The sequence below is a fragment of the Curcuma longa genome, chromosome 2 (genome assembly GCF_044706935.1).
Source record: "Curcuma longa cultivar G26 ecotype Majalengka, Jawa Barat chromosome 2, ITB_CL_G26_1.1, whole genome shotgun sequence".
Lineage (NCBI taxonomy): Eukaryota > Viridiplantae > Streptophyta > Magnoliopsida > Zingiberales > Zingiberaceae > Curcuma > Curcuma longa.
The window spans coordinates 11,627,071-11,645,792 of record NC_133862.1 but is presented as its reverse complement, the minus strand read 5'-3'; the positions used below and the strand labels follow the sequence as shown (position 1 = coordinate 11,645,792).

Sequence of the window (18,722 nt, the reverse complement as noted above, 5' to 3'; positions counted from 1 at the left end):
ATAGGATCCATGGTTGAATGGTAAATTTCACACATTAGAATAATATTCCAATATATTTCAAATTGAAAAAAATATTATATTTAGCTTTTTTTCAATCCCTTCTAACTCTTCTCACTCTCTTTTCAACTCAAAAATACTTTCTTAGATCATCAGTGGTGTCTTGTCACTGATGATCATGATTACTTAACTACTTCTAATTTTTGTTCTTGGGTATTTATGTAATTTGAATATTGTAATTTGTAGATTGATTTTTTTTTTTCCAAATTCGTCCAAAAGAATCCAATTAGTCACCTTGTCTATAAGTCGACAAATGTAGTGGGTATATCTTTGTTTGTTTAAAAAGGAGTTTACAGTTATCTTTATTTGTTCATTTCGATGAAAACAATCATTGTTTTTCTTGAATTCAATTTTCACACTTTATAACGCCAATAGAGTAATTAATTTTTTAAAAATATTTTAAACTGTTAAATAATAATAATAATAATAAATAGTGACACGCAGTGCGCAGATACTTGTGAATTATTAGGTGGCATGGAATGGAACCCTCAATGCAAATGCTTGGGCCCTGAAGCTGGCCGCATTCTTCCTGCTCCTCTCGCTTGCGTCGGCTCCTCGATCTCCCCACAAATCCTTCAAAAGCGTGGAGCTCCTCGCTCGAACCCTAGTCTCCAGATCCTCTGCGCGCCGCCGTCGCCCCGATTCACGAATTCGTCTCTCCTTGCTCTTGCCTCAGGTTGGAACCTGCTTTTCCCCCCGTGTTTTCTAGGGTTTGTGCGGTTGAGGGGGTGGGGCCTCTTTGCCCTTCGGTTGGTCTCCCGTGTTCCACGCCATTGGGGGATTTCGCCCCTCCGACTTTGGGTTTGGCGTGGATTGATCGGGAATTAATTAGATTGGACAGTGTGGTGCTGGAGGTGGAGGATTTATCTGTTTTTTTTAATAGTTTTCTTCTCTTTGGTAGTCAGAGTTATTTTCGTTACGGTTTTAGAGCTATTTCTTTTGTTACCTGCCGATATAGTGAAATCTTCGACCTTTCCAGCGGAAGAGCCTTGTCTAAAGAGTCAGTGGTGGATACTTAATTTCTTTTGCTTGCGGATGCTGGTTGTTGGTGTCGTGGAGAAAACGATGATCAGGTTTTGTTGTTTTTATTGTTATCTTGGCTGAAGATCACAAAGGAGTCTTATGAAATTTGCAGCTGCCGTTTGTTTCTTGTGGATATTGTGAGCAATCCGCTTTGGCGTACTTCTTTGTTGAGAACGTATCTGGGGTTGAATTTTTGCATTTGAAGAGAGAGAAGCATTTGAGACGTCATTTGTTATCAACTGAACGTAGCTTCACATGGGTGATCATGGAGTTTGGCCACAGCTAAATGGCCTAATTCCAAATGGTCTTTTGCCTGAAGAAATGGCCAATGCGACCCAAATGCTTGATGCAGATAGATGGCTTAAGGCAGAGGTGCAAACTGCTGAGTTGATTGCACGAATTCAGCCCAATCCCTCATCTGAGGAGCGCCGAAATGCTGTGGCCAACTATGTCCAGCATCTGATTACAGACTGCCTCTCCTGCCCGGTGAGTGTGTATGCTTATTGCTAATTGCTTACTAAAATATGAGTGTGTTTCTGAACCACAATATGTGAATTCCACTGTCATCTCTTTGCTGCATAATTTAGTGCACCAGCTTTGGAAGATGTTCCTAGATCTTTCTTGGAATAAGTTGCTATCCAGAAGTGTAACTGCACCATTTGTGTAGTTTAGTTGACACAATTAGCTATGGAACTGGCTATTGTGTTCGAGTTATTTGGGCTGTTTGGCTTTTCTCATGAGAACCTATCATGGACATATTGTACAAGGATAAGGTTTAGGATAGGGATCAATGGGCTAAATTTATCATGCTCTTTCCCTTGGCATGAATAGCATAACAATTGCATTGACATTCATTGTGCCAGGATTAGAAAAATAGCAAAGGGGTCAAATAACACATTATCCAATTTCTCTTTATTAACTAATTATTATAATAAAATAGCAATTTATTGTAACTACCATAATGAGCATGAAACTATTTTCAAGTAATACTAAGATCATTAATTCAGAATTTAATATATGAGTTGAGTGTGGGATCTGTGGGTTTCCTCCAAACGAAATTGAATCATTTTGGATTTTTGTTACTAAGCTATATAAATTAAGTCAAACCAAAATTCTATTGAAACCAACAATTTTTGCTGAAATTTGGGTTTGTTAGTGCTGAACCAAATATCAACAGATCCAAGTTTGATTAGTTGATTATTGATCTTTGAATAAAAATGAACTATCAAATAATAAATCTATAATATCAATGCACACAAGTATTGCATTTCTGTTTACTTTTTGGTTTGACCTTGCAAAAAACTTGTCCTGACCAAAATTTTAGTTGAACTGCCAAATGGAATCAAACTACATTTTATTTATCAAAATCCAAACTGAAATGAAAATTAGATTTTATTTGAATGATGAACACTGCTGATATAGACATACAAAATATATAGTTATCTGTCTACAGTATAGGTCCCCATCTAGCTAGGTTTCCTGTAGATGGATTTGTCTTCTTTTGCTCAAGTGATATCAATTTCAATTTTGTTCCAATTCTGGTTTGCAGGTTTTTACATTTGGGTCAGTTCCTCTCAAGACCTATTTACCTGATGGAGACATAGACCTTACTGCATTCAGTGATAATGAGAATATAAAAGATACGTGGGCTGCTACAGTATGTGCTGCATTAGAGAGGGAAGAGAAAAATGAAAATGCTGAGTTCCGAGTAAAAGAAGTTAAATATATTCAAGCAGAGGTGTGGATTTTTTTTCCCATTATGTTCTGCATGGATGCGGGCAATTGCCTCTTGATATGGTTATTATGCTATTTTCTTTTCTTGGTTATAAATTACCATGTGTTTAGTTGTTGTGATTAGTGTTGCTATTAACATGTTTCTCTTCTGGCCTGATGCTTAAATGAAGAAATCCGATTCCAGTGAGTTATTAAGTCTTGGAGAATTTATCTTCAGTTCAGGTAAAAGGATAGGATATCTTTGTTGGTGGGCATCCAATCCATATCCAATCTTAAGTTATTATTAGATGATGATTCATCATCAAGATTCAAGACCATGTGCATCAATCTTATCTTCCATTAAATTCTATCCAAGTTTATATCATTAGTAATATTCAAATCCATTTAATTGTTTGTTATCATATTAATATTTTGGTCTCCCTCTACCCCTTCACACCAACTATGATCAATCCAACTCTTCTTACTTTATAACGTATTCATTGTACTTGAACATGTTCATATCATTTCAATCTATTGTCTCTCATATTATTATCTTTTGGAGCCACACCTAGCTGGTATTATACTTTTTTTTTGGACTTACAATTTGAACTTATGATTTGATTGTTCACATTCGATCACACTACAACATTACATAGTCAAAGAGAGGGATAAAATAATATATCATTGTATTAACCAAAGGAGATTGTAATCTATGTACGTATAGCCTTTAAGCATAATTAATTTTAAAAAATACAGGTATGATATTAAACTTAATATTCCTAATATTGTTGAAATACCACATCATAATAAGATTGTAGACTATTATTTCTAACACTTCCCCTCAACATGAAAATTTGTCGTGTGTAGCTTACTACATAAAATATGAAATGATACTAGTATAGTGATTAAGAAGCTTGATAAAGTGAACTGTAGATTAATTTGAAAAGAGGTGTTGATTAGACTAATTTAAGTTTTTTTAAATCTTAATAAAAATAAAGTTGATAACATTTTTCAGAACGTAGATTATTTTCAAAAGATAAAGTTGGTGATGACCGTCAAAAGATAGATGCAATCCTCCTCCTTACTTTCTCCTTAAATCGAAGATTGCAAAGAAAGAGAGATCAAAATTCTACTATCTTGAGACATGGAGTTGATATTTGGAGAGAGTGTTTAAAATTTGACATTGCTCTAAGAGATGAGGAGAAAATGGCTAAGGACACTCTGTATGAAGTTATGACATCTACTTGAGAGAAAGATACTTGAAGCAAGACAAAGGTTAGTCAATTGTTTTGAAGTTACAACTTACAGGGAGAATATAATTGTTTTAGACAAAAGTGAAATTGGAGTTCCAACATTTATATTGTGTTTGCCGTGAGGGATGAAGATCCAGGAGGAGATAAGGTGGCATAAAAATTTCCTTAGGTGGAAAATGCTGGAAGAAAGGAATAGAATGTAGCTCAAATTGTTCTTAAAAAAAATGCAAAACTAAAATTTCATTTTAAAGTCATTTTTTTATCTTTAAATATTTGTAACAATTAAAGTTTTGAAATTTATAGTTTCTCTCCCTCGTTCTTTCCAAAGTAAAAAAAAATAATTACAATCTTATTCCTATGCAGAGGGAGAGACATCTACTCGACAAGAGAGATATTGAAAGAGACAATACTTTCTCATCTTGATATGTAAACACAAGATGAATTGATGACATTATATTGATAATGAAAATTGAGTGGCCAAACTCTAATATTGCTTCAAGATCTAAAGTGTTGCATGTGATAGAGAACACATTTTGTCTCTCTCGTTGTTTTGACACTTCACTTTTGAATAATTAACTCCCTTTTTTGCATGTCCATTTTCTTTTTGATTGCTATCATCCTTGTCAGGCAACAATCTATAAATCTAGGTCCTTGAGAATTTCTTTTTCTTTTATTCTATTTGGGTGGGGGATCTACTCTCTTTGTCGAGAAACCACTTAGTTCCACAAACATGGGTGTGATGAGGGCAGTAGGTGAGGGGAGATTGAGCATATGCTTGTTCATCATGAGGGCTTGATGCTAATTGGTTTGACTCAGGGAGGAGGGCTAGGTTGATTGTTGTGACCCCAAAGGCTAAAAGGGAAGAATTATAACAAAGTTTTATAACCTACCTACTTTATGGATCAAGAGTAAAAGCTATGATAAAGTAACACATACGAAAAGTTAATGTAGCTTACATACGAATATATGTGGGGTTTATAGAAAGGATGAATCAAAGTACTAACAGTTGAGAGCAATTAGAGGTGACTCCTATAGTTGATAAATAGAGAAAAAAGAAACAGGTAGAGATGCGATGAACATGTTAAAGACAGCTAGTATATATTTTATAGTTAGAAGATTGAATCTATTAGAGTGGAAGGTGAAAGGAGCAATGGGAGACCAAGATAAAGATATTTGGCCTATTTTTTTTCTAACTTAAGCTACTTTTTTTGGTTAAAAATTCTTACATGAATCTTTTACAACACTTGATTTGAATACAAATTTCTTAACTAAGTTTTGCACCTTGAGTTTACTTTTAAAATTTGCATTACGAGTTGTTTTGATTAATTTAGGTTATCCTGATCTAAATGCTGATTTGATGTGTTTACTTATCAATTAGATTTTAAGATGAATCTGCTTTGCATTGTACTTCTGTTACCAGCATCGCTGTTCAATGAATTTCTCATTTTTATGGTGTTGTTTCCATCTGTGCAGGTAAAACTTATAAAGTGTCTCGTTGAAAATATTGTTGTTGATATCTCTTTTAATCAAGTTGGTGGTCTATGCACACTTTGTTTTCTGGAAGAGGTTAGTAGAATTGATGTTGTTCCTGTTGATCCTCATACATCTTTATGCCCATATAACCTCTGGATACTTCATAGATGGACAAAGTGATAGATCAAAATCATCTATTCAAACGAAGCATTATATTAATCAAAGCATGGTGTTATTATGAAAGTCGAATATTGGGTGCACATCATGGGCTTATATCAACATATGCATTGGAGACATTGGTGCTTTATGTATTTCATGTCTTCAATAATTCATTTGTTGGTCCACTTGAGGTGATTAAACTTTGTTGCATTTGATCTTTTATTTCTCACAGTACTTACCTTTGCCTGATATTTTTCCAAATTCTTCCAATGCAGGTCTTGTATCGGTTTCTGGAATTTTTTAGTAACTTTGATTGGGACAACTATTGCATTAGTCTTAGGGGACCAGTACCTATCCGTTTACTTCCAGATATGACTGGTAAGTTTATGGCCATTTCTTTTACTGAACTAATAATACTTAATTTATTGTCACACTCATCTAATGTCGTGCAGCGGAGCCTCCTAGAAAGGATGATGGCAAATTGTTGTTTACCAAAGCCTTTATTGACCACCGCACTGCAGTCTATTCTGTCACACCTGGTGGACAAGAAAATCACAGCCAACCTTTTGTTTCAAAGCATTTTAATGTTATTGATCCTTTAAGGACGAACAACAATCTTGGACGTAGTGTGAGCAAAGGTAGTAGCAACTCTATTTCTTAGCGTACCTTTGCTAATGATATCATTTTATTCCATTTTAAGTAACAATCAACATAGTCTGGTTATTCTTTATGCTCATATCACATTATTATTCAACATTAGTTGCCTATTATTTTCATGTTATTTAACATAATTTTGAGAGCAGAAGTTTAAGTCTTGGTCTTTGCCGCTCAATGTGGGTAGATGTTATAGATAGGTGCACTTATTTGCTACGTGGTGGACTTTGATATATTCATATCCTATATCCGTACTAATTTTAGTTCCAATTATGTTAGCCCAAGTTGAAATTGCAATGGTAAACTAAGATATATTTATGGATATAGAGAAATCAATTTCAATATTAAATGTCTTAGTAGCATTGTTTAGTATGTCTTAGAAAATTATGAGATTAATCTTAGTAGATGTTACAAGAACCTACAATCTTATTAGATGTACCACACTAATTTTGGTATAATGTATAATCAACTAGACATTAATCGAGATGAATTTGTTGCTCTAAAATTTTAATTCAATTTTTACAATTGCTATAAACTTAATTTGGTATTATACACTCATTTGACTTGAATCTCAGCACATCAAAGTGTACTGTTCTAGTTGGACACTGAAACTACTCCAGCAAGGAACAAGTACTTTAAACCATGATTTGGACCTATCTCAGATAGTATTTGTGTGAGTGATATTGTGCAATTGAAGATAGACAGTGTGGAATCAGATGGTATACACGGTTTTGTCTTTTAACCATGAATGCCAACTAGATTGATATAACTGGAAGTTGTCCATATTGTGTCAATCTGAACTTCTTGTTTAATTTTATGCTACAAGGGGAGCTATTCTGGTACTTCTTGTTGGATTTACATATTGCTGCCTTTTCTTTGCAGCAGAACTTTTTATGCTGCCAGCAGGTTTTTGCATTTAGTTGTGAATTATGATTTCATTTGTTTTTATCTTCGCCTGCTCACTCATGTTAAATCAATGATAAAAGAATGTACAGATGATGCATAGTCTAATGCATGCATTTTACCTTTTATTAGTTGATTAAATTGTGCATGTATGAATATCTCTCTCTTAGTTATTTGCAACATGATATATCATAACACTGAGGTTAAGTTTTGCTCTAGAAATTTGGAAATTCAATTAGTCCATTTTCATCTGTCCATCTCTTGCATGTATGAAGCATGGTGTTCTACATTCTCTGAAAATAACTGTTTGACATTTTTGTCAGGAAATTTCACCAGAATACGTAGTGCTTTTGCATTCGGAGCCACAAAATTAGCCAGGTTACTCGAATGCCCAAAAGATGCAATAATTAAGGAATTAAATGATTTCTTTGCTAACACATGGATAAGACATGGTACTGGTCATCGTCCTGATATTCATAGCTTAGATTTACAACCTTTTCAACAATTAAAAACTCTTTCAATTGAGCCTAAACACTTAAAAACCAGTGCAAATGTTGGAAGGAGGTTTGAGAATGGAATATTGCGAGTTGCCAAGGAGCATTCGACTGAAACTAGCCAAAGTTCTCATAATTCGATTAATGAAATTGTTGCCAATCATCAGGAAATGTTTAAAGCTAACACTTTATCTGCAGTCTCTCTTGATAGTGAAAAAAATCAAAAAAATTTGAAATCTAGTCACTCTGCCAATCCATGGAAAGAGCAGGGTAAACTTCAGTTTGCAAGGACTAGATCTAGTCCTGAGCTGACAGAAACATCTTTGGATTTATCTCGTGCAAGACATGGTAGAGCAATGGAAACAGTGAAAGTACAAAGCCAAACAAAGTTCAATTCTAATATCAGAATGAAAAACTTGGGATCTGAAATGATAGGCAGTCACAATTCCAAGTCTTTTGATGATTCTGCATCAAAGCGGCTGATTCCAGCACATAAAAATGTTGAAATGGTTTCTGACACAAACAATGTTTCAAATAGCCATCAGGTTGATTGTGGATTTTCTAACATGGGGGTTGAACTTGCTTCTGTATCAGAGGCCTTGGAGATGCAGCAGGAAGAACAAGACTTGGTGAATATGATGGGATCTTCCGGCATTCATAATTTTAATGGACAGGCTCCATATCAAATGCATGTAGCTCCATATAATCTGCCACTAACATTTTCACCTTTTCCAACTTCAATGGGTTATGTTAAGAGAAATTTGGCTGGAGTTATGCCTTCAAATTTGCCCTTTATTGGGGCTCCATGGGCGTCCACTATGCAATTTAATCAAAGTCTTGCTTCCATTCCCCTTTCCCATTACATCAATGTTGCCACATTAAGTTCAAATGTGGGTGGCACTGTTGATTCTTCTAATGATGATTCTGCAGTAGTGGAGCTCAAGGCAGATGAAGTTGGTCACAGCAATTGGCAGGAAGAAGAGGCTGTACTCTCCAGAGGGTCTAATCCTGGTCACAGTGTTGCTCCTGACTACAAGCAGCAAAAACTAAAGGGCAGTTTGACCTCCAGTCCCACAGCAAGAGGCATCAATTCTGGTTCATTTCCATGGGAACATGATAGAGTAGGCAGAGAAGCTAGACGTTTGACTAGAGAAGAAACCAATGGATCATTTCAATCCAAAACAACTAAAGGTGATGATATTCAATCTAATTCCTGGACTGCAAACTCTAGGATTTTCCCTCTGTCACGGGCAGCTTCTTCTAGAAGCAGTTCTAGAGGCAAATCTGTATTAGAAAATCATAAAGACAAGCCAACTGCAAACACCTCAGGGTCTGCCAGGGAAAAATGGGGTAGAAAATCAAGTTCTCCATCAGTCTCACCATCCCCTCGTGGAAAAGACAACAGTAGATTGCAGTTTGAGGGTTCCTCTGACATTGGTTTGGTCAAGGTAAATGATGATGTCTCAGATTTGATACCCTCAACTGTGGGAAATGATATGCCTGAAACAATCACAGAATCATCATCTTTAGTTGCACCAGATGCAAGAAGCCAGAATCTACCAGGCCAGGAATCTGAGCAAAATCAGTCAGATCCATTGATCCCTTTTGCACCAGTTCTTGTTGATACTTCCCAGCAGAGGGCCATGGATTTTTCCAAGTTTTTTCCTACATTTGTTGCTACTGGTCCACCAGTTCCATACTTTGTATTTCCCTTTGGTAGTTTCACTTCCAACTCTGGAAAAACAGATGGATATGCAGGGCAATTGGATAGGGAAGAAGTGACAGATCAATTTCAAGAAAGTTCTGAACACCATGTCAATTTATTGGAGAACCTTGAGCAGTCATCTGAGGCTGTAGTGAGCCCAACTGTTTCTATGAATTCTGGTTCTGAGTTCTCCAAGGAATCTACTTCTGACATTCTAAACAGTGATCTGAATGGCCATCAGCAAAATCTAGTATATGGACGGTTTTGCCAAAACACTTATCATGGAACTGTATTCTACTCTTCGCCTTATGTAGGGCCAGAAATTTATCTTCCTGGTCATTATCCATGGGATGGCCCTGGAAGATCTCTTTCTGCTAATCTGAACTATGCACAAGCTATGGGATACAGTTCTCGACTGATGCCTGTTATGCCACTCCAGTCTGGGCCTGATGCGGCCTCTATTACCTTCCGGCATAATGTAGATGAAGCTCCGAGGCCTCGTGTTGGTACTGGAACTTACCTGCCAAATCCTGTAAGATTCTCACAACATTTTGATATTATAAGAAAATCTGTAAGTTTGTTAGAAATTTTTATATTTTCCCTGAGATTTTAATAGATGTTTTATTTGAGCTGTTCTACATCTTGTATTTCTTTATCCTGTTTGTTGTCCTTACAGTTGATTTATTTATTTATTTTTTGCCTAGATTTTGCATCTGATCTTTGTATTGCATTATTGTGTAATTGTTATTGCCAAGAATTATAAAGCATGAAAATTTTGATGTACCTGTGGAGGAGATTTATACGTACACTACTAATTTATAGTTGGTTACTTGTTGACTTATAATTCGAAAAGAAGCTTCTAACATGCTTTAAATGAAGAATAAGTTTGTAAATTTGTCTTTCACTTTTTTTTCTTTCTTTTTTGATGAATTCCAAAATTTCTTCATTTTGTTTCGTTTTCCTAGTTACAGATAATGGGGCACTTTACGCTGAACTGTATTTTTGTCTGTTAACTCTTCCTCAATATGATGTTTTCAGTTAGCTACAACTTTGTAGTTTGAAAGTTTATTGAAGCTCAAATCTAAAGATAAGAATAGAGCAATTTATTAGTCTAATTTACTTCACATAGAAGTTATTCTTTCTATATGCATCAGTTCCATATGTACCTTTATCCATTTTAATGCATTATCATTTGCAAGAAAGTTTTGATACATAATTCCTGTGTCACGATGCTTGCTCTTTGCACCACAAAACCATGTACACTTGGACTTTTGATACCCTCCATAGACTCCTTTGCATTTTCTTGTGTTTTTTCGGCATGGGTCTGATTTATCAGCTATTTCCTAATTAATGCTTTCTAAAATTTGGTTGTACGTGGCACTGTTTCTATTCTAAAGAAACAGTTATGTCGACAGTGATTAAACTGTGTTCTTCCCAAGTATGTGTTTCCTCAAAGTTATATTCTGGGCCCAGCTTGCATACTGGCATTGATTCTCATCGACATCATCCTTTGATCAGTTTTGTTCTCCTATTTAACAGTATACTTCCTGTGAATGATATTTTTTGATCTTCTATGATAGGAAAATATATTTGTGCTTTGTTCCAAAAAGGGGCAAGGGAAGTTTGATAAATAATAAAATTGTATTTTGTACTTCTATTATATGACATGTAAAAGAATTTCTTTATCTTTGTACAGAAGGTTTCTTTTAGAGATCGACAAAGTAGTTCGAGGAATCGAGGGAGCCGGAACTATGATCGTAATGATGCTGGGGACAGACCAAGGGCTTTTGACCCCAGTCATGGCCGCAACCAATCTGATAGAGCAAGTGCTCGGACTGGCCGGCTTCCCGCAGCCAGAAATCATGAGGATAAAAGGTGGGAGTCATACAGGCATGAGCCTCTTGCCCACAGAGGTCATGACCGCGCATTTGCATCTACAAATTTGTCGAGTAATCTAGAAAATGCACATAGCATGCACCCTCAATTTGCTTCCAGTTCAAATGGTGTCCTTCCAGCTGCTGACCAACAAATTCCTCCTGTTGTATTCATGTACCCATATGATCAAAGAATTGCAAATGGTTCGCCTGCTGACCAGCTTGTGCTTGATTCTCTGAGGGCTGTGCATATACCTAGCGGCAATGAAGCCCATAGGTTAAGAGTTACAGAAGGTGAACGTTATGATCACAAGCATGATTCATATCACAGAGGTTCTTCTCGCTCATCTCCAAATCAACCTTCTTCACCTTAACTAGAAATGTCATTCTCATTCCAATTGTAGTTGTTTTCCTAAATTTCCTGTGTACATATTCGTGCTGTAGCTCATTTTTGAAGGTGGAAAAACATTGAGAATACAGTTTAGAGGCAAATAAAAACATCCCTGACAGAATGTTGTCTTCGCGGGCCAATCCTAATGCCATTGTTCACTTTTAAACCTTATCATTCTTGTCGATTGACTGACGGTACCTTTGGCAACAATTGAACTGATAAATGTTACTTTGAAAGCGCATACTAGTGGATGGATACAATGTCTAGACCAAATTTCTGTCAGATATCTTGTATATGATCAATCTCCTGTTCCATGGTGTACCGTCCGTGAGTTAATTTGTTTCCTTGACAGGGATACTACATTGAAATTTGTAGTTGTCTTCAGTTGGTATCCTCTCTTTGCACTCGTCATGTTGAGGATAGGGTGTTTCCGTGAGATTTTGATGCAGATAACCATGCTGGATTTTTAGTTGCAGTAATATTCGATAGGTGTTGTTCCTTCAAGTGAACTATTTTTCAATAAAATTGTCAATGACAAAAGACTCATCCCAACGATGGTAGTTCGTTCTAGATCAGTCGATTGAGAGGACTCAAGTTTTTTGTATTTAGAAACTATTGTGTGAGCTGATTTTTCAACATTTCAATATTTCATCAATCGAAATCTACTTGCTACAGTTGCACTGTGGAGTCATAACTTGCAAAGATTTCTCCTTTAGCTCTTTAAGCACTAAAGATGATCGGAATCTCGAAGAATTCGTAGTGTTCTTTTGATTCTCGTCTTTGCAGTCCGAAGAACACATGACGAATGACTGAAACGACAAAGGAAAGAAGAATACGTGCTGCTTAAAAGATAAAAGAACCAAATTGTTCCATTAATAGGAAACAAATCTGAAGTAGCGGAGGGGCACTGCTTCTGTGCCTGCGAAATCTGAAGTGCCAATAGCCATGGCGGCATCATCGTTTACTCTCTCTGCGTTCCAAATTCCAACGTCGCCTCCTCGCGACAACGGGAACGCCGCCGTCGCCGCCTCGCAAAGCTCCAAAGAGTTACTTGATTTGCACTTCTCCTCGCCCTCTCAGCTGCAGCAGCTCCACGCCCGCCTCATCAAGTCCGGCCTCCCCCTGTCCTCCTCCCTCCCCATCTCTCTCGCCCGCGTCGCAGCCATCTGCGCGCTCTCCTCCCCCTCCGACTTCTCCTACGCCCGCCGTGTCTTCCTCTTATACGGAGCCGCCCCCTCCGAGACACTCCTTTGGAACACCCACCTCAACACCCTCTCTTCCTCCCCATGCCCCGGCGAAGCCCTCGCACTCTTCTCCCGCCTCCGCTTCGCCGGCGTCCTTCCGGACACTTTTACCTTATCCTTCGTGCTGAAAGCCTGCTCCCGCTTTCCTCTCTCGCTGCTCCTCGGCCGCGCCGTCCACGCCCTCGTCGAGAAGCTCGGCTTCCGCTCCGACATTTTCCTCCTCAACACCCTCGTCCACATGTATGCCTCCCTCGGTGAAACGGCTTCCGCGAGGCTTCTCTTCAATGTCATGCCGGCGAAGGACGTGGTCACCTGGAACATCATGATTACGCATTACACGAAGACAGGCGAAATGGCGGTCGCACAACAGCTGTTCGACTCAATGCCAGAGAGGAGCATCCGGTCATGGACGGCGATGATCGCAGGGTATGTCCAGTGGAAGAATCCCAGTGAGGCTCTCCGGTTGTTCCGCGACATGGAAACCACTGGCATGCAGCCAAATGAGGTGACGGTGGTCGCCGTGCTCGCGGCCTGTGCTGACCTTGGAGAGCTCGATTTGGGGAAGCGGATCCATGCGTTCGCAATGCAATGCTCAATCCACAAGAACAATGTGCGCGTCTGCAACACGCTGATCGACATGTACATCAAGTGCGGGTGCCTGCAGATGGCTCGGCAAGTCTTCGACGAAATGCCGGAGCGAACCGTGGTGTCATGGTCAGCAATGATCGGTGGGCATGCGATGCACGGGCAAGCTGAGGAAGCATTGGAGCTCTTTTCCAAGATGCAGGAAGCTAGCGTTGAGCCAAACGCAGTCACATTTGTGGGGCTTCTTCACGCCTGCAGCCATATAGGCCTGCTGCAGGAGGGAAGGCAGTTCTTCAGAAGCATGTCCGAAGACTATAGCATTGTCCCTGAGATCGAACATTATGGCTGCATGGTCGACCTCCTCAGTCGCGCAGGGCTCCTCGACGAAGCCCGGGAGTTCATAAACAAGATGCCAATCGAGCCCAACAGCGTTGTCTGGGGAGCACTACTGGGCGGAGCCAAAGTTCATAAGAATGTCGAAATGGGAGAAGAAGCAATTCACAAGTTGATGGAATTGGATCCTCGTAACGATGGCTATTACGTCGTTCTGTCAAACATCTATGCCGACGCAGGGCGATGGGAGGATGTGGCTCGGATTCGACGGATGATGAAGGATCGAGGACTGAAGAAGACTCCAGGGCGGAGCACAATTTCCTTGGATGGAGTGGTGCACTTGTTCGTCGCCGGGGAGAGTGAACATCCACAAATTGAGGAGATCCACAGAAGTTTGGATGAACTGTTGGAGAAGTTGAGGCATCACGGTTATGTTCCTGATACATCAGCAGTGTTGCTTGACATGGATGAGAAGAACAAGGAACGTGTACTGTATCGCCATAGCGAGAAGCTTGCTGTTGCGTTTGGGCTAATGAACACTGCCGATGGCACACCCATCAGGATCATGAAGAATCTCAGAGTTTGCAGTGACTGTCACGCTGCTTTGAAATTGATATCTGAGATTACTAACCGTGAAATTGTAGTCCGAGATCGAAACAGGTTTCACTCGTTCAGGCACGGATCTTGTTCTTGTAAAGATTATTGGTAAGCAGAATATGAGATGGGACAAAAAACAGTCAAAGGCCAGAGTTCAATAACTCAAGTGTCACGGCAACTAGCTATTACTTGTAATCATGGGAATTTATTTGAAAGAACACTGCTTGCAATCATTAAAATTTAACATCATCCGACATCAATAATGAAACTGGAGGTAAAAATAGATCACTTGATCACCAATGTTCTGAAAAGAAAAGTTCAACTATCTTCTGACTACCCTTCAGATAGAAAAGCCCAACGAACCAACGATGATACTAGCATTCTTCTGTCAAACAAAGGTCTACTTGATCAGACAGGTGGCCCTGCCATGAACCAGCCACAGATCACAGATACATTAATAGACTTAGGCATAGTTGAGACGGAATATGTCATTGAGCACATAAAAGCTCCCCTGAGGTGTCGGAATAAGATGAAACATCTACAAAAATAAGCACCATTGATTAACAAGTCATTGATTAATTAGATAATGGAACATACAAATAGAGATTAATTTTTTTTAAAAGCAAAGGATGTAACAATTACCAATATAATCAACTAAAAATAACAAACAATAGCTAGGTTTGATGTTTTAAAACATTCTTCAATGTATAATCGATCAGAATCGAAGCAACTAGAAGTGTTTAACATCTCAGGAATTGAAAATAATGCAAATGCAAACAAATTCATAGATCTAACAAAAAAAAATGGACCAGCTCTTCAACAAATTTCTATAATCAAGTCATATAAACAAAGTGCAGAATTTCATGCATGGGTAAATCTCAAGTCGAATGCAAATTGAAAGATCAATGTAAAACATGGCGTAGACAGAGAAAGGAACATAAGAAAACAGAGCAGTAGGTAAAAACATGTCTATTGAACTGAAGAAAAGCCATCATATTGTGTATACTAACAATCACCAAATTGGTTACTAATTATATAATTACCTGATGCTTTGTACATTTATATTAGTCATAAGCATTCATGTCAAACTGCAATAACAGTAACTCTGTAATTAAGCAATTTGCTGAAACTAAGTCAAAGTAAATTCAGATAAATCATTATAATCTAAAAAAAGAATATATGGTCATCCCAATCATGTGGGCCAGACATTCCACCTATGAAATGTTGTTCCCGAATTGTTTCATTTAGTAATTTGATTCATGACAAACTTTGATCCCTTTAAGTATTGTTCACGTGGACCTTCTGTTAGTTTATTCATAAGATGCGAGCCATCTCTTACGAGCATTTTGTAATTAGGCACATTGCTCACAAAGTAACAGAAGGTTAGGTAGAAAATCTTAAGTAACAAAAGTATCCTAAAATGGAAGATAGTTATTGCAGATATGAAGTAGACCTTGACAATAATATTATGCAAATTGGAAAATCTATGAAGACAGAAAGGGGAAAATGCACTGATGTAGATGGAATGCTCATAACTTTGTGTGTCTAACTCCATGGTTCTAAAAGTCCATGTTTGGACAACATGCAATAAAAGATTGTATGATAATGTTACAACTAGAGTCAAAGTCATTGGGAATGTGAAAAATGATTTCCATAACTACAACTTTAAATCATTATCTTTAACAATAATACTAGATAAGCTAACAAACCATATGCAAGAAAATTTCAGAAAGTGTATGCAAATGGTATATAGTCAACCCAAAACATAACTCATATCTTTTGTGGAGGCATATGTTCAATATTACATATTAGAAGACATTTTTATGGATATCTAAAGTATTTATCACTTGTGAAACAAGTATTTAATTTAACAATTAAGCATTGCAAGCTACTAAATAAGGTAGCTGAAGGTCTAGAATACCAGGGGATACTGATAAAGATATAATGTAATTACATAAAGAATAGATCCTTGAAATGAAGACAAACCTCTGGATTCCTGTGTGAATGTCAAATGCCCCTTAAGTAAAAGGAAATTTTATAAGACGATTGGTTTGATCCCCAATACTTCGTGTATCAATGTTTCAGGATGTTAGGGAATTTGTACAAAAAATTTAATCTAATAGAGATGAAAATGCTAAGATAGATATAGAGTTACTATAAAGGATAAAATAAGAAATTCCAGTATTTAGGTGCAGCTCAATTAGGTGATAAAATAAGAGAAAATAAATTGAGTTAATATAAATTTATTCAAAAACGAGTAATGGAGACAGAAAACCATTGGTCAATATAAAAATGATTTAATTGATTTAAATATTACTTGTGATATTTACCTTGAATGAAGTTCAAATGGGGGATTAAATTCATCTAGGCATCCTAAATAGTTGGGGGAAATAATTCATCTAGGTATCCTAAATAGTTGAGACAAACACAGCTTATCAAGAATGATGATTATCTAAATCAGTCATAAAACCAGAATATGATCATGTAAAGAAACAAGTAATCTAACATCTAAATCATGAACTCCAAAGCTTTCAAATCCAACAAGATTCATCTGATCTCCACACATCTAAACCCTTTTTGATGATATTTTAATCTTATAAGGAATTCAAGAACATTTACTAGCATATTAAACAATCACAAATGACAAGAGAATTTTCACAAAACAATGATCGTGTCAATATTTGTGAAATTGATGTACGACAAAGGACTCAATTGCCATCGGTAGAACAAAATCTAAAAAAGTAAAATTAAAAATTAAAAAATAAATAAATAATGGGTTCGAAAGTAGACTGAATAATACCACCCGCACCTGGAATCATAAGAACGCCTACAAATAAGCCATCCAAAAATGCAATCATTTATCTATGACATGTTTGATTATATTTCCTTAATCAAACATAGGTTGTGATGAAACCATCGAAATAGAAACAAACCCTAGAATGTGCAAACGGGTAAAAAAAGAGATACCTGGCTGAACTTGAGGGAATGTTGCTCGCCGCCGAGCTGGAGGGATCCGCTAACAAAGACAAGAACACCACCAGGAGGTCCTGAGGGTTGACAATCGACGGTGGAGATGACATGGGCGCACTGCTGGAACTGGAGAGAAGTGAGTTTAGCGACAATGGCAGCCGCACCCTGGATCTTGTCGCCCTCAAAGGTGAGCATGGAGCCGTCCTGGTAGAGCCCTCCGAGCGCCTGCCGGTTGCTGTCGAACGTCCGGTAGTAGTGCTCGACGAACGCCTTGGCGACAGCGTCAGGATCCATCGCTGCCGACGCCGTCAAAGGGGAAACAAGTGCCGCTCCCTCTTCTTCGTCTGCTAAATAGGCGAGCGAGAGGGCAAGGGAATGCGTAACAATCACGCACCGGCCCATTTATAATATGGGCTGCCCTATGAATAAAATAGAAAAAACAATTTTTTATTCTGTTCAGTTTCAATTTAATAACGCTGATAAAATTAAATTAAAAATTGACAACTATATGTATAATTAAATTGTATTGTTTTTTAATATTTATTATGTATTGAATTATAGTATCTATTCATTTAATTATTTAGGATGATTAATAAATATTATAATGATTATAATAATTAAATGAATAGATACTATAATTCAATACATAATGACCGGTGTACATGCCCTCTGCGAGCTTCTGATCCGTCCAGTTTCATGTTTATCTACAGCATTTGCCTGCTTCTGGCAGCTTATTTGATGGCTGCCATGATCCTTGAAGACCTCATTGAGCTTAGCTATAATGTGGTTGTGGTGTTCACTATGGTGCTGCTGTTCCTCTTGGTGCTTCCAATTGTTATTCCTCTGCTTCTGACCTTCCACTTTGATGTCGTCTCCCCTGTCGAAGAGCCTCTCTTGCCCGAGCCAGCGAAAGAAGAGACAAGCAAATCTGCTGAGCAAAGTGAAGTCATTCTCAGTGAGCTTGAGGACGAGAAGCCCAAGGAAGTTGACCTTCTCCCGGCATCAGAAAGGCAGAAGAGGAAGTTTACTTTCTGATCAATGATCTCATTGCAATTAGAAACATTTAAACAATATAAGGAGAGCAATAAAATCAAGATAAACTTAGACTTAGCTTTTATTCATGTTCAAACTCATACATTGTCAAACCATGCCATCATTAGCATTTTGATCAGGATTGTGTAATGGATCTGGACCTTGGGGGACTAAACGCATTGTCTCGACATCATTTCTATCAATAGAACCAACGCTGTGTTGTATTGGTTCTGGACCACTTACAACTGTGCGCATAGTATCA

General features: G+C 37.7%; 3 protein-coding genes across 7 annotated transcripts; 2 read left to right on the top strand and 1 right to left on the bottom strand.

The window, feature by feature from the left end:
- Nucleotides 1-570: 570 nt before the first annotated feature.
- LOC141821214 (uncharacterized) lies at nt 571-11,852 on the top strand. 5 transcript variants are annotated; one of them, XM_074708613.1, is made up of 10 exons: nt 571-733; nt 1,037-1,130; nt 1,193-1,566; nt 2,630-2,818; nt 5,520-5,612; nt 5,687-5,869; nt 5,954-6,056; nt 6,131-6,316; nt 7,559-9,966; nt 11,131-11,852. In XM_074708613.1, the coding sequence occupies exons 3-10, from the start codon at nt 1,336-1,338 to the stop codon at nt 11,680-11,682; spliced, it is 3,945 nt and encodes a 1,314-aa protein (XP_074564714.1). In that variant the 5' UTR covers nt 571-733; nt 1,037-1,130; nt 1,193-1,335; the 3' UTR covers nt 11,683-11,852. The 5 variants fall into 5 exon arrangements, with proteins under 5 accessions (XP_074564714.1, XP_074564715.1, XP_074564711.1 ...); XM_074708614.1 differs by lacking the exon at nt 1,037-1,130; XM_074708610.1 differs by having other exon boundaries at nt 1,037-1,566.
- Nucleotides 11,853-12,644: 792 nt separating this feature from the next.
- LOC141821621 (pentatricopeptide repeat-containing protein At5g66520-like) lies at nt 12,645-14,676 on the top strand. The gene has a single exon (XM_074708991.1). The coding sequence runs from the start codon at nt 12,645-12,647 to the stop codon at nt 14,568-14,570; it is 1,926 nt and encodes a 641-aa protein (XP_074565092.1). The 3' UTR covers nt 14,571-14,676.
- Nucleotides 14,677-14,691: 15 nt separating this feature from the next.
- Nucleotides 14,692-17,787, bottom strand: LOC141817299 (nuclear transport factor 2B-like). The gene is made up of 2 exons (XM_074704982.1): nt 17,426-17,787; nt 14,692-14,996 (listed from the first exon to the last, which is right to left on the bottom strand). Exons 1-2 carry the CDS (start codon nt 17,720-17,722, stop codon nt 14,922-14,924), a joined length of 372 nt encoding a protein of 123 aa, XP_074561083.1. The 5' UTR covers nt 17,723-17,787; the 3' UTR covers nt 14,692-14,921.
- Nucleotides 17,788-18,722: the final 935 nt, after the last annotated feature.